Raw genomic sequence first — 15,257 nt, forward strand, 5'->3', positions numbered from 1 at the left:
AAATGCACATAGTTCTGTTTGTTGGGCTTTTGGGAGAAGCCACCAATATGAATAATATAAAGCTGGCAAAACATAGAAACATCCTGATCTTTCCCTGATTTGACTGTCCAGTTGGGAGTCCAAATCAGTCGAATCCAATCGTTTGGCCCTTGGGCTAATGATTGGATCACAATATAGTCTAAACAGGCTTATTCATTCAAGACTTGATACAGTCCTCACCCAGAGGGATTTAAAACCTGTCTGCTCGCTATTGAGCAGACAGGACATTGTTTTGACCACATATGTTGGCAATAAGCTGCTGACTTGGTGTGGATTTAATTTGTGTGGAGTTGGCAGTCAACATCAGACCATATATAGCCACCTTAATCAGTGGCGTAACTACATATTACTGGGCCCTATAGCAAATTATTCTACAGGCCCCCAAAATGTCTAGATGTTGACCTGTTTTAGCAGTATTTATTTAAATTGTATATGAATTAGGGTATCATGAGACTCCTTTATCTACAGGGCTCCCCTTGCAGCCACAGGGTCTGCTTCCTCTGTAGTTACGCCCCTAACCTTAATTCTCCATTGAACATGATTGTTTAGGGTGGATTTAGTTTAGAGAACATACAAATAAATTGGGTGAACATAACATTGCTAATTGCAATCACTGCAAAAGATAAAACTTCTAGTTTTATGAAAATATTTCTACATGCATAGGTAGAAAAAAAACTGATAAGCCAATTCAAATGAAATTTTAGAATTTTGTGGTCCCTGCAAGGCGTACAGCCCTTGCATTAGACAATGGTATATATATATATATATATATATATATGAAATACAGGGCTAATGTTTGACTAATATGTTTGCACAGTGGTAAATTCCTGGGCTTCCTTTAGCACCTACACATGCAACTGACTAGCACACTAATGTCATTTATGGCCAGTGCGAGAAATGATGAACAATATATTCACATCACCAAAATGCAAACGTAACTTCCCTATGGTTTGCCAATGCAAGCACTAACTTTATTGATCTATATTGAAAATAGATTATATTTGTTACCCCTAGCCTACTGATGATTTTGTGGGTTCCCCTACAAATCATTAATTTATCACAGACGCTCGGGATCTCTTTCCATGGACTCTCATGTTATAGACCTGCAGAGAATTCTTTCCTGAGCTTTTCTATGTTAACCTTTCTCTGGTCTATTGCTCTATTATGTTATGTATCTGCTGGTATCCTCTGAGATGCCCTATCAGACTTTTTCCTTTTGAAATATCTTCTGACCCCTCCCCTGCAATAGACCTGCAGCCCATAGTGCTATTCAGAACATCATTAATATTACATCACTTACACACTCTGTTCAGTCAAAGTGTTAACATTAACCTCCATTTGAGAGCGGTGTTATCTCTCCTTTAACCATTCTTTTATTAGATATATGTAGAATGGGGCTATGATCTGACTCACTGGATAAACTTTCACGTTCAGCGTCCCTTGACATCCCCATAATGGCTACACAACTTCCATTATTCTCCTCTCTAAAAGATTCTCTAATCTGTAAAGTAATTTTGTGATCATTGGTTAGAAATGTCACCAGATACTGTATGTGGGTCTCTAAAGCCCAAGTCCAGTGAACAGTTTTCTTCCTACACAGGGGTTACTCCTGTCATGGGGCAAGGAGAGAAGTGCAGAATTTCCACAAGTGTCCTCTGTGCAATAGTAATGTGAAACCCCCTAACCTGCTCTGACGCCAAAGGGGTAAGCATGGAGCAAGTGGGGAGGGGGAAAAAGGGGGTGAAAGCAGCCCCAAAAAATGCTTCTTTTCTGGCTGATGACAAGTTCTAGCATTTAATGTGACACTGTGAATCTCAAGGGCAGCTGTTAAAATAAAGATTACGCCTTGATAAAAGATAAAGGAATAAAAAAATTTTAGATTGTAAGCTCTGAGGTGCAGGGACCTCATTACGTTTTGAATCTTTACATTTTTATATAATACATACAGCACTTCAGAATATGCTGACACTTTATACATTAAAACAGAAATTCTTTGTACAGCACAACGTAGTTAAAAAATGCCTTTATTCACAATTTCATGGCAGAACCCGGTCAGCAATGTTTCAGGCCTTTGTATGGCCTTTTATCAAGCAAGCTTGAAAAAAGCCCATACAAAGGCCTGAAACGTTGCTGAAGGGGCTTGATAAAAGGCCATACAAAGGCCTGAAACTTGCTGACCGGGTTCTGCCATGAAATTGTGAATAAAGGCATTTTTTAACTACACGGTGCTGTACAAAGAGTTTCTGTTTTGTGGATTCTGATGGAGGATGGACCACTGATGGTATGTGCACCTGCTTCAATTTAAAATTGTGGGTTATATTGAGCTGACTCTGATTTGCTATCAGACACTAAATACATTGCCATTTAAGTGATATTGACACTAAAAAATTTATTTTCAAAATATTAATCTACATTAAAAGTTACCTTAAGGTCATGTTGATAATTTTTCACTGATAGTTCTCTTTTTGTAAGTAATTGTTACTTGAAGTTCATAAATCTGACTGTTTTGCCAACCTGACTGTCCCTTCTTAACCTGTCAGTTAGAGTTTCTAATGCTAACGGTCTACTGCTGCACAAATATGGCAGCCCTCACCTAGAGGAAAAATGGAGATCAGATAGATAATGTAAAAGCATCAGGCAAACACTTCTGTGGCAAAATTATAAATCGCAAACAAAGGCAATGTTATTATAGATATAAAAAACGATTATTTTCTGGTGTCAGTATCTCTTTAAGATGAGTGTACAAAACAATAATCAGGTGATTGAGGCTAAAAAAAGTGAATGTTTCAATAAACTGGCAAAATAAATAAAGTTGTTTGAGACAATTCCCGTTGACTACTTTTGAACCTCTCCAGCCTTTATTTACTAAATTTATTCTTGCGGCTTTTCCTGTTTCTATTCTCTAGTAAATACTGGCTATTCAAGGTTAACATTTTCAGTTATATTCACATTCTTGTTTTCATCTCAAATCTTGTAAAAATTGAAAACTTGAGTTTTGACACCTCGGCCCATTGGACCACAAATTTAACAAAAAAAAAACAATGCCCCATCAAAAACTGATTTTGAGTTTTAATGCTTTAAAATAAAAATAAGAGAAGCACATTTCAGAGTAGAATTTATAATTCAGCAAAATGGGAGTAGTGGACACGGGTTGCAAGGCACTCTAAGAGAACAATGAGAAAATTGGGGCACGAGGCAGGAGTCCTTGATAATAGCTCTCTTAGTGTTTTGTAGAATTACCTGCAAATAAATAGCGCAAAACGTTTAAGTTCCCTTAGAAATGTAGGCCACCGCGCTTCAGTCCCTTGCAGCAGTTCTGGACTAAACGCCACTCGAATAGCAACAAATGGGTCTTGTGTTCTAATTTTGGGGGCATCTGATTAATATGCATAAGGATACTAATTAATACCAAGCACTAGAGGCATCATACAGTCATGTCAGGAAGGATGCTAACTGACTAAAGAGAATGAATTTGGGCAAACAAGTTTATTAGCGTTAATTATATGTTGTGACAGCTCCACAGCCCAGCGGGAGAAAGGGAAGAGAAGGGTTGGGGAAAAGGGAACTAAGAACGAGTGGAAAGTGACAAAGCTGTCTAGTAAAGGATATTCTACACTGGAAATACGTACAAAAATGACAAAATATTTGCTGTAAGTAATAGATTAGGCGGGCATAGGCAATCTGAGGCCAATTTATACCAATCCTACAACTACTTGGATGGTCATCTGTGGGTTCTGGGAGATGTAATTCAAAAAGTCACAGTTTGGATATACTTGATGTAAATAAACATTAAACCTAAACCTTTGGTGTGAGGGGCACATCCTTTCTTTCCCTGGAACTTATAGATGAGGGAGAAAAGATGAGGGCAAACTGGAAGTGATGGGTTTAAATTCAGAAGAGCCCTACTCAAGGCAAGGACAACATGTCACATGATATAACCTAAAGAATGAAATGAATAAATGAACACGGAGTGCTTGCCAGCTTTTTGTTTTTGAGTGCCATTTACCTCCAGCTATTTGGGTGATGCACCCGGGCCACACATCCACTTTGGTGAGTGCATTTCCTTCATTACCATCATGCATGTTTAAAGTGTTTGCAAACCCAGACGTGTGGGACCCGGGGTTTTGAACACCCAGGTCATCGTGGATGGGTGAGCATTCTACGCTATTCTGAGGAGGTTTTCGCTGCAAAAAGATTATTATATTGTTATATATTATATAGATTATTATAAACCTGAAGAACCAACAGTGCACACCCTATGATGGGTCACCATTGCACATAGAATTACCAATATGTATATTTTTAGTTTGAATAAAAATGCTGATATGGACATTCTTAGAGCATTATAGTGGGGTGTCTGTTATGGGTCTGTGAGGTGAGCCCAACCAAAAATTGGTGTGCAATGAGAGGGTTTGAGCCCAGAACTAAAAACCTCTTATGTATTGGCTTCATGTGTTCCAAAATAAGCAGAAAACACTACCTAAATGTAAGCATGGCCAACTGTTCACTGGTTAACTCTGGAATAACATTCCCATATTTTACAACTTGGCATTCTGACTATAACGAGGGTTACAGTCAACAATTTAAAGGATTTCGAGGGGACCCGTCGCAATTGATTTGCAATGTGAATAAATAATTAAAAAGTGAAAAATGTTGCCTTAAAATGTTACACTTTGCCCCTCATAGGACAGTAGGATGGTGATTACAAATTTTATAGTTTGCGCCAGTGTGCAGTGTATTTAATAAAACTTATGCCACCTTAAAGCACGTGTTAAAGCTTTGCAATGCGCAATTACGATTCACAATGCAATAAAAGCCTAATAAACAATATTACATTGCGATATGTAAATTTTTATTTGCAAATTTGTTCTCTTTGCAAATTTTATTACATTACCCCCTTAATGTTTCCTAATCTTTAGCTTCAACATAAAACCACTGGCTGTAAATTATACATATCAGAGCAGGAGGTGCTTCATATGAATTGTGTATGTTTGCCATAGAAATGGTTCTCATTATGTATGAACTAGCTCCAAAACCTTATTAGCATTTTGCTTGGTAAATTACCAGCAGTTATTTTAAATTGATTTGTACACGAGGCCTCTCCCCAGTACAGTTCTACATAAACACAGTGTAATCAGTAGATCCAGCTTGTCAATGGCAAATCTCTCCCGGACACACCCACAATTAGCGTTCTGACCTGTTTACTGTCTGAAGGTAATGAAGTGAAACGCTAGTCTGGCAGCAAGCAAGGAGCTCTCAGTCTTCTCACTGGGGAATTCCTAGGAATAATCATAAACCTCACTGTAATAAATCAGAATGGAGAAATTATATGGTAAAATCTCTTGCTGTTGCCCTCTTACCCAAAATAAATCCATCTTGAATTAACGCACAATTATTCGGTGTTTATCTCTTCCCAATCCAGCTCTTGCTCGAGTTAGCTGTTCCCTATAACTGCATTTTTTGTTTTGTTACTTGGAGCTAGGAACAATTTAGCTTGCTATTCTTCCATATGCCATGCTTTGTTGTACATGTGAACTCTCTTCATAACCCCTCGAAACTGAGAGCCACGCTTCCTTATTTTGCTTCACTCATTATAGAACATCAGTTGCGATATTTTATAGCTCTTCTGGCAGAAAAATACCTTCTTTAACACATTCATGTCTATGCACATTCACAGAAAAATAAAAGCCAGCATTACCACAAAAAAGGTAGGAATACAGGATTTTATCTCAAGCCAAATAAGGGTTTGTTGGTAACAATTTACAGACCTGAAATAATGTTTTTAGACATTGCCCAGTATTATCCAATTTGCTACTGCAGAAACCTTCTCTGGACCTTCTCTTGTTGTTCCATGTAATTACTTTCCATCACCATGTTTTTGTCCCCTGGGTGATGCACCGCTTCTCAAATGCACAACTCTTAGTGCTTGCAGAGTTGTGCCTGTTTATGTATGCAGGGTGGCACATGGGTGTCCTTGGCATGCCCCTACTTTGCACAGCAAAAGAGAGCCCTGAACTTTCCACTTGCATATAAAGTACATGTCTCTCTTGTATCTGTGTGAGATGCACTCTGCACATGGGGACAGCTTTACAGATGTCCTATGGTGTACAATTTGTGCCCTTCAGCTCTCCAGTCCTTGCATTTTACACATGATAACACACCCTTTCCTATTGAGACTCATAATCTCTGCTATTCTGAACTCCCAGACACCAGCTGCAGAGCTGAGCAGACTATAAATCCACCTTAACACTTAAAACTAAATGCTAAATTTACAGCTTCCAGTACTTAGTGAGAGACATTCCCTGCACTTACCTTCAGGTCCAGAATGATAACTCTCAAATTGTATTCACTTTTAGAGGAATATTCATTAAAGTGATAAATACATGTCACTAAAAATCTAACACAAGTGTACAGAAAAATTTGAAATTTATCTCTGGCAACCTGTGGTTCTATTTGCACTCTTTAATAAATATTCCCCATAAGACTCTACAAGGTATTCTAATGATACACATATATGTATATCATATTACTCCCATTTCTTTATAAATATTTTATATAGCTGTGTGTAAAAACTCATTCCATTGATTTTTGTGTTCCATGCCTGTCCTCCAGGTTGACAGACAAAACCCTTCCCTAGCCCTTATTAAACCTTACAAGTTTTCTTATTGCAGCATATAATTACTTTCTAAATTTCTGACTTTTGCTTTGCATAATTAAGTTTTACAAGTCTACCAGATGCTCTTCTTAATTAATACCACCATCTATGCCTATTTCACCTTATTGTCAAGCCATGCAAATAATTACTTCAGTGTATCTCTGCAAATCCTGCAAAAAACCTGTCTGGGAGCTGACCATTGTGGGCCTTAACAGCTCAAACATGGACGACTCCCAGAGGTTTTTGTGGTTTGCATGCATAGAGCTTTTAATGCAATTCAATGTTCCAATAACTACAACCACTGCTTCATATTGCTCTATAAAATGAATACACACACGCATATTGCTTTTACCTTTCTTTAGAGCTTCTTTTAGGGATGTCAAACTAGCAGTATTGCACTACAACTTGTAGTATTACAAGTATTATGGCAGAAGTTGAAATTAATAACAGATAATAAAGACTACCTAATGTGTGTTGATCTGTTGAGCTGTTATATGCCCTCTTTTTGTTATAGAAAATCACTTTCTCTGTAATGTAGGCACTGCATAGCTTCCCCCTCTTATAACCCCCTTTCCCCTTATAGAATAGTAGGCTACACATCTGTTCATTAAAAAATTATGTGATTGTTGCAGTGTCACGTCTTTTGGCATTTTCCAGTTTTTCTTTATTTTTTCAATAATATTTCTTTCTTTTTTTTCCATAAAAATCACAGGTATTGAAATCAGGAGAAGATACAGAGGTCAAAGTTCAGTACTGTAGTCAATTTTGCCCTCCCAATTCCGCCTATATTTCAACTTACTCTTTCAGACAGTTAAAAGTCTTTGCACTGCCTCATACTCTTTATTTATTGCACCCTCATGCCCCCATATCAGCAACAGGGTGTGTGGGTGGGTAACAGGTGGGCACTCTGAAATATGGAGAAGATTGGGGATCATATTCACAGGGTTAAAAGTGCAAAGGTCATTCGCAAAACTGGCAGCTGCTGCAGGCCAACAAGAACAGCTCAAGGAATCCCTGTCACTAATGCTCCATCCTTCAGGAAGTCATATAGCGTGGCCTCAAAAGGTTAAGCAAAAGAGATGGGGCAAGAACGAGTCCCGTGCATTCCACTACCTGCCCATATTACCCTGTTTCCCACTTCCCCCCAATGATTCTCAACATCAGATCATCTTCATGTTGAATTTGCGAGGGGCATCTGCTGAGGAGAGTCCAGCATCAGACTTTCGCGGTACATACTCTATCTCAATGTTGTGTTTGGTGTTGCCCTTACCCCTGCTCCATAAGAAAAGCAAGACCAAGCAAAAGAGGACTACACCCAGGAAGGAGATGAAACCCATTGTTGTGGCAATAATCAAAGTCTTTATGTCAAATGGAAAGGGGACACTTGCTCGGGTGCTGTTCACATCACTCTCATTTGGTTGATTGGACATAAAAGCAAAGGTCTTGTTGGGTTTGTGAGGCCAGTTAGGAGAGTAGCTTCGAACATGGAGATGGGCCAAGGAGGTGTCATTGCCACCTGCATTGCTAGCTATGCAGTGATATGTCCCATTATCTTGTACCTGAGCATAGCGTATCTCCAGTGTGCCATCTGGAAATACAGTCAGACGTCCATTACTTTTGCTGGTGATAAATGTCTTTCGTGGAGACTGCCACAGAATGGCTGGTGGAGGGTCTCCATCTGCTCGGCAGAAAAAATGTACTGTGTGACCCTCATCCACATATACTACTTGTGCATTGTGGTCCTGAATGCGAGCACGCCGGCATGTGAAATAGTTGGGCTGAAGGACATCAGGGAAATCTTTGAACTCCTTCCCTTGTACATATTCTGGGCTGGAACAGGAGGGCTGCTGTCGGCTGAAGTTAAGCCTCCAGCGTCGTCGAAAGATCCACAAAAGTCGGCAGTCACATGCCAATGGATTTTTGTCCAGTATGAGTGTTTCCAGGTTGCCCACAGAATGAAAAGAGGATTCTTCTAGTGTATTTAGATAGTTAAATGAGACATTGAGCACCTTCAGGTGGTTGAGACCACGGAAAGCATACGGTTCCACCACAGACAGTTGACCACCTACTAGGTGAAATTCCTGCAGTCTTAGCAACTCATACAACATGGAACCCTCCACAGCTGTAATAGGGTTGTAGGAGAGATTGAGGAAACGGAGATAAACAAGATGACGAATTGAGACATAAGGTATAGCGCTAAGATTGCTGTGTGTAATTGAAAGAGAAGTTAAGTTAAGTCCATAAAGGCTATTAGATGTCATGGCGTCTAGATATGGCCAGTGTGCTATCTCCAGGCTTTTTAACCGGTACAGCCTTTTGAAAGAGTAATCTCTAATAACATTGATGGTGAGATATCGAAGTTTCAGGGTTATGAGGCCATGAAGGTGGGAAAGTGCCTCTGTGGGCACCGAGGTGAGGTTGCACTTCTCTAATGTCAACTCTTCCAAACTATTAAGACCGCGAAAGGCACGGTGGGAGATATAAACCAGATCATTATCGCCAACTTCAAGAGACTTGAGGTTGTAAAGGTCCTGGAACATGTCATCTAACAGTATCACAATTTTATTCTCGCTGATGTCCAATTGGGTTAGGTTACTAAGCCCTGTAAAGACACCTAGAGGGATTAGTTTGAGACGATTACTTCTCAGTCCCAGTGACCGGAGATTAAATAGACCATTGAATGCTCCTGGTTCAATTATGTTCACAATGTTCTCATTGAGCTCCAGCTCCTCTAGATATGGGAAGGCAGAGAACTCATCCTGGTTGAGAGCTTTGATACGGTTCTTGCTGAGATCCAACAAACGTGTGTCTGTGGGAATGCCCTCAGGGACATCAAGATAACGTTTGCGGTGGCAAAGCACAGAACGGTCCTGAGGAGAGCAATCACAGCGCTGGGGGCAACCTGATGCTGAGCCAGACAAAATGGAGCCAACAACAATCAGAAGGATGGGACACAGACAGGATGGAAGTTGTAGAGTCATACTGGATCCTGGACTCACCTGTAAAAGAAAAGAAGGATAGTAATTATTTTTTTTAATAAAAACTTACAATGCAGAGAAATTAATCCTATAGAAAGTGTTGCTGTTCATAATATTGGGAATATCCTTCCATACAAAAAGTGACATCATTTCATAAACATGAAGACTTGTACACAGACTATGAGGAGTATCCAAGTAGACTGGAGAGCTGCAGTCATGAGTGTGTTTCAGTACGGATGTTTAGATACTTGAGTTCCAAGCAGGAAGAACAATTTTTCTTTTGTGTCTTTTGGTCCTTTGATGTCACTACTCGGTATTTCCAACTACAGTTCAATCCCACCTGTTCTGCGCTATAGACATAAACAATCTCTCCTCCTCTTTGTGCTATTTCAATACAAATCAAGCAGTTAGACAATTACCAATAATTACAGACAAGAAATATCCGTCTGGGAAAATGCAGACACGATTAACCCCCAAAACAGGATGAAGAGTAAGACACTGAATTTCAGAATTAAGCGTGAAAACTATGCCTGTGAATCTGTCTCAGAATAATGGAAATTATTTTACAAATAGTTTTACAAAGGCGTTCTCTGTTTTAAATGAACTTTCTTAAATTGGATCTCTCATTATGCAAACGCCTCTATGTGTTCATTTTTATTAAATATATATTGTCTATCACACTGGTGGTTCTCTTGTAAAAAATGCTGCCTGTCACACCACACTGTCCTCTTTACAATGCACAACCCATCTTGTACATAGCCCCTCTCAATACAGAAAGAACTCTTACCATATGCCTTAGCAAAATGCACAGCTTGCTCTATAAAATATATTGACATCTAACACACATCATCTTTCAATGTAAAATACAGTCATCTCTTGCTATTCCCCTCAACCCTTCTTCTTTTATGTAATATACATTTATCCTTGTCCAACACTGCTCCCCATGTATATATCAGTCTCTTTATGTACAGCTAATGTAAAGGGACACCACAATCCTGTCCTACTCTACCAAATGTAAAATGTTCCTGTACATTGTTCCCACATCATGCCATTTCTCTCACGTTATAAAATATATAACTAAAGCATAATAATATTTGTAAATCTGTAATAGGATTGCATATAGTTTAAATACTTCACCATGAAAAACACTAAGCATTGCTCTGGGGGGGAAGAAGAGGAAAATTCACTAAGGAAAGACTCACATTGGAGCCATAAGTAGCATAAATGACACAAGGAGTGACAGTACAATTTTCTCTCTCTATACTATACACAGCTTCAGATTTCCCCACTTACTATAAGAGATCTGTGATAGCCCTATATTTCCACTTTAAGGCTTTGCTTAATTTTTAGTTTGGCCACAGTTAAATTTATTTGTATCATACATAGTGCAAGAGCCTGAAAAGTAGCTAATGTATGTTTTTAAGTCCACAAGTGAACAATAGCTTTGTGTTGGATACTTATTTGGCTAATTTTGTGACTGGAGTGAGGGCTACTCTCTGTCTCAGCTGGCAAAGTCAATCTTCTTTGATTCAAACTGCTTCCGCACACTCACATGCAGCAGAGGTCGGGCCAAATACGCAAATGCAGACGTTTTCTGGCAGACCTCTGCTCCACTTAGCTGCGTGTGAGCATGCACAAGCAGAAGCAATTCAAATGAAGATTTGAATTGGGCCACGGAGCGGATGCTCTTCTCTCAGCCTGTAAAAATAATCAGGTCGAGAGGAGCGGAGCCTTCAGCCCCTGTGCCCACAGCCTAAACACCAATGCGTACAAACTGGAAGAACCAGGGGGCTGGTTTTCCTAACATATTCTCCACAACCTGATGGGAACTATTGCTGTTGAAAATGTGCCTTCTTTGTCAAGCAACTTAGGCAAAACAATCAAAACGTCTGGTAACATAAAAAACGTAATTAAAAAGTCTTCCTGTCTCTGCCATTGCCATGTCCATTTCCCTTATTTTTACTCATTTTTGACTATTATAATTCACAGACTACAAATTACATACATCATCTTCCTATTTTCAGTCTGGTGCAAGGTGTGCGGTATAATGCAGTCTTTACTTTCTGTGGTTGGGGTGCAAATAATTTGCCTAAGGAGTACAATTTAGGGCCCATGCCCATAGTAGATGAAAACCTTGAAGCTTTATTAAAACATAAACAAACTGCAGCTAAGTCACAGATATAAACAGAGCTGTATGCATCAATGATATATGTGTTAGAATATGGAGTTTTAGTTATATTTTCCCTCTACACATACCGTATCAATATATTATGACCTAATTTTTTCTAATGTTTCCACAGGACCCAGTACACACATATCAATCTGACATTTGCCTTCAGTCACAAGCCAGACATGGTGTTAAATGTACTGCACTTGCATGGTAATGTAAAAGAACTTTCAACTACGTGAATATCCACATGGGTATAGCCAAATAATGTCTTTTTCTTTTGGTAAACTGTAATTGTAACAGGAAGCAACCATAAGGTGTAGGCAATGGAGCTGTTAGTGGACAATGCCATGCTACTGGATTTACTGGTTGTTGGAAGATCATAATTTCCCTATGTAGCATTACTGCTTCACTGGTCTTTCCATGATACTGTATCTTTACATAATAATGGCTGCCTCAACATGCTTGCAATGGAAATAAGGCCATTAGAAGCTTACAGGCTCTCTGTACAAGCACTAATCATCTGAGTAATCTATACCTATTAACTGTCTATGTGTATACATGTTTTTACTTTTATAAGTTTTATATATTTCTCCAAGAAATGTTGTGGAAGAACTGTTGGGGATAAGATCTGCTGACTTCCATGCTTATAACCTCTTTTGAATCAGAGAGACATATATCATGCTTTTTTACAAATTCCTTGACAGTATGATTGGAGTTTGACATGAGGACATAATATAAAGGAATAAAAAACAGAAGACATCCCACACATAGCATATTTCCTACATTCCATAGCTTTAAAAGAACCCACATTTTTAACAAGCCATATAGCAAGCACTACACTCTGTGTAAGCACAAAGCAAGCTCCCTCTAAACTCCACCAGGCAATGCAATAGGCATCTCCGACTTCCAAATTATAATCTGTGTTCCTCGAAACCAACAATTATATTTTCCCTGCATCACTGTGTCTGTACAACCAATATAGCCTCCTTGTTTTTGCAACATCCAAAATGCTCATTATATACTAATTGCATCTGACACGTCCTGCTGGCATAATAAATTCTCATTGTGTTATCCATAACCCATAAAGTTATTATATATATATCCTTATTTAACATTCACAAGCAACAAGCATTATTATATTTTCAATGCATACAATACACCCAACATGTTTATTAAATTCTCACTGTGTACTCTATAAATATTAAACATACAGACTGACTGGGCAAATGTATTAACTTCCCAGTGTCAGAACAAAACTGGGTTCCTATTTTTGTGATAGTAAAACCCCTCTCTATACAAACAATAGTTGGACAATGGTATTAATAGTTACTACCCCCTTTGGCTGCATTTGGACTAATGGTAAAGGCATAGTATACCCCCTTGTTCAACATGAGTGCAATGAATAGGTCTTGTACTGAGCATATTATTGTTTTAATCATGAAAAATCTATGTTTTTTTTTGTTATTTCCTAAGGTAAATGGCACAACAGGGAATCTTCTTGTGAGGTAGACAATTAGATTACAGCATACAACCCCCTCTCTTTACCCTTTGTTGTGACTGTTTTGTAATCAGGAGTCCATTATGCAGGGGGAATTTCTGCGCATTGCTAATATAATTATCCGTTTAGCAAGGACCAATTTTAGAGTAGCTTCATTTTCCCTATTTTTCCTGTCCCTTTTAGTTGTTACGGACATAATGAACTTTGGACATTTAGAAAAAGCCATGGCCGGTTGCATAGTGAATGAGGTTCAAAGTTATAGTGCAAAGAAGCCCTACTGTTATTATGTGTATCAGTGTTGAACAAATATGCTGCAACTGTCAGTCAGACCCTTATCAGAAGTAGCTCAGTTTGCTGCCTCTAATGTTACCTGACAGCGATGTAGTATTGCATACTGTGCATTCGTTGTAATGGACAGAACTGTTTAAAAAATGTAGCTCAAAGGAGAATTAAGGAAATACTAAATTATAGACCTCAGATACAGATAAATGGTTATAAAGTGTTCATTAGTTCTACAGTTGAAGACATGCAATATACTAATCCTTAATTAACATTAATGCTTTAAGTACTATTAATTTGCTACATACGTGTAGTAATATATAGCTGCCAACAGCTGGCAAATTAAACCTAGAGGTATGTGAAACCTGGCATAATAAAGGCTAGTCTTAAACCTGATAAATCACCAGGCTCCATTATGTACAGTTCCATTTCTAGCCATAGTAGTGGGGCCAAAGTGCAGCTACTCAACTGTAAAATATAAAAATGTACAGGTTTACTTTGCTCACGGAGTTGTAGTTCAGTATTGGGTCAGTGCTTCTGTGCTAATTTATGTATCTACATTAGCACTGTCTACAGCCTGATCTCTCAACCATTTCTCACATGGGCCTCATCTACTTTTCCTTGTAATTACATGCGCCTCTCCCACCTGAAACATTACCAGCGAAACGGCAAATGTCAAGAAACATTATTATTTCCATTGTTTCTACAAAACATATGATTACTCGGAACTATGTAGCTGTCATGGGTAACTGATTCATTTAGGTTAGAATTATCTTTCTGGACCATTCTAGTATACATGACATTAATGGACAATGAAAAAACTATGATATAAAGTGACAACTGCAGTGTGAAGGAAGTAAGTGAAACTGGTCCACCTTTTACTCCTGCTCATCAATATGCTCAGGAAATATGCCACTAGAGCTAATATTTAAATGCAGTGCACTCCTCTGTTAGGTCTCCTCCTAGGATAAACACTGTACACATGTCAACAGCACTAATTCGCACTTGTGAAAAATATGCAAGTATGTGTATATATAACACAAATACTTACAGAGCTGCTAGAAACCCTAAGAAATTACTAAGAAATCATAATAATAATAAAATAATAATAATGAACAAATCAACTAACAGGAGACAGTTATTGCTTTAAAAAAGCAATAAAATGCAGACTTTGTCCACAATAAAAATCCTTTTACTCCTGGCCAGGATAAGTGCGGCTTCCAGATTGTACAGCACTTCCTGTTGATCCCTGCGTTTATATGTATTTGTATCTGTATTGTATATGTATATTTAGTGTATATTTCCCGCTTTAGGTGTTTCAATTAATTAAAAGCACTGTTTACTATTATTTAATCTGTACAAGACCTAGAGCATAATAAACATAGCCATAGCTGTGCTATCTTATATCCTGCTTCCAATGTTCCCTCTAATTCCTTCTCGGCTATGTGAGCAAAAAAATTATGTTGTGCACAAAATTCTTTGTACGCACCACAATTTGTTGTGTATGCTGGCCTTACAATTTGTGTGCATGCGCATGAGCACACAGCTTAAAGGAAACATTGCTGCTGCTTCAGTCACCCATACAGGGCTTATGGTGACTTATAAACTCTTCATACATCTGATAATATCGCTCATATA

General features: G+C 38.5%; 1 protein-coding gene across 4 annotated transcripts in view; it reads right to left on the reverse strand.

The window, feature by feature from the left end:
- Positions 1–4,751: 4,751 nt before the first annotated feature.
- LOC108711307 (leucine-rich repeat and immunoglobulin-like domain-containing nogo receptor-interacting protein 1) overlaps positions 4,752–15,257 on the reverse strand; it is a 136,110-nt gene continuing 125,604 nt past the window's right edge. For all 4 annotated transcript variants that reach the window (XM_041586683.1, XM_041586684.1, XM_041586685.1 and 1 more), the window contains one exon: positions 4,752–9,693. In XM_041586683.1, coding sequence (XP_041442617.1) covers positions 7,855–9,675 — 1,821 coding nt within the window. In that variant the 5' untranslated portion in view covers positions 9,676–9,693 and the 3' untranslated portion in view covers positions 4,752–7,854. The remainder of the gene's footprint in view (positions 9,694–15,257) is intronic.

The sequence above is a fragment of the Xenopus laevis genome, chromosome 3L, assembly GCF_017654675.1.
Source record: "Xenopus laevis strain J_2021 chromosome 3L, Xenopus_laevis_v10.1, whole genome shotgun sequence".
Classification (NCBI taxonomy): Eukaryota; Metazoa; Chordata; class Amphibia; order Anura; family Pipidae; genus Xenopus; species Xenopus laevis.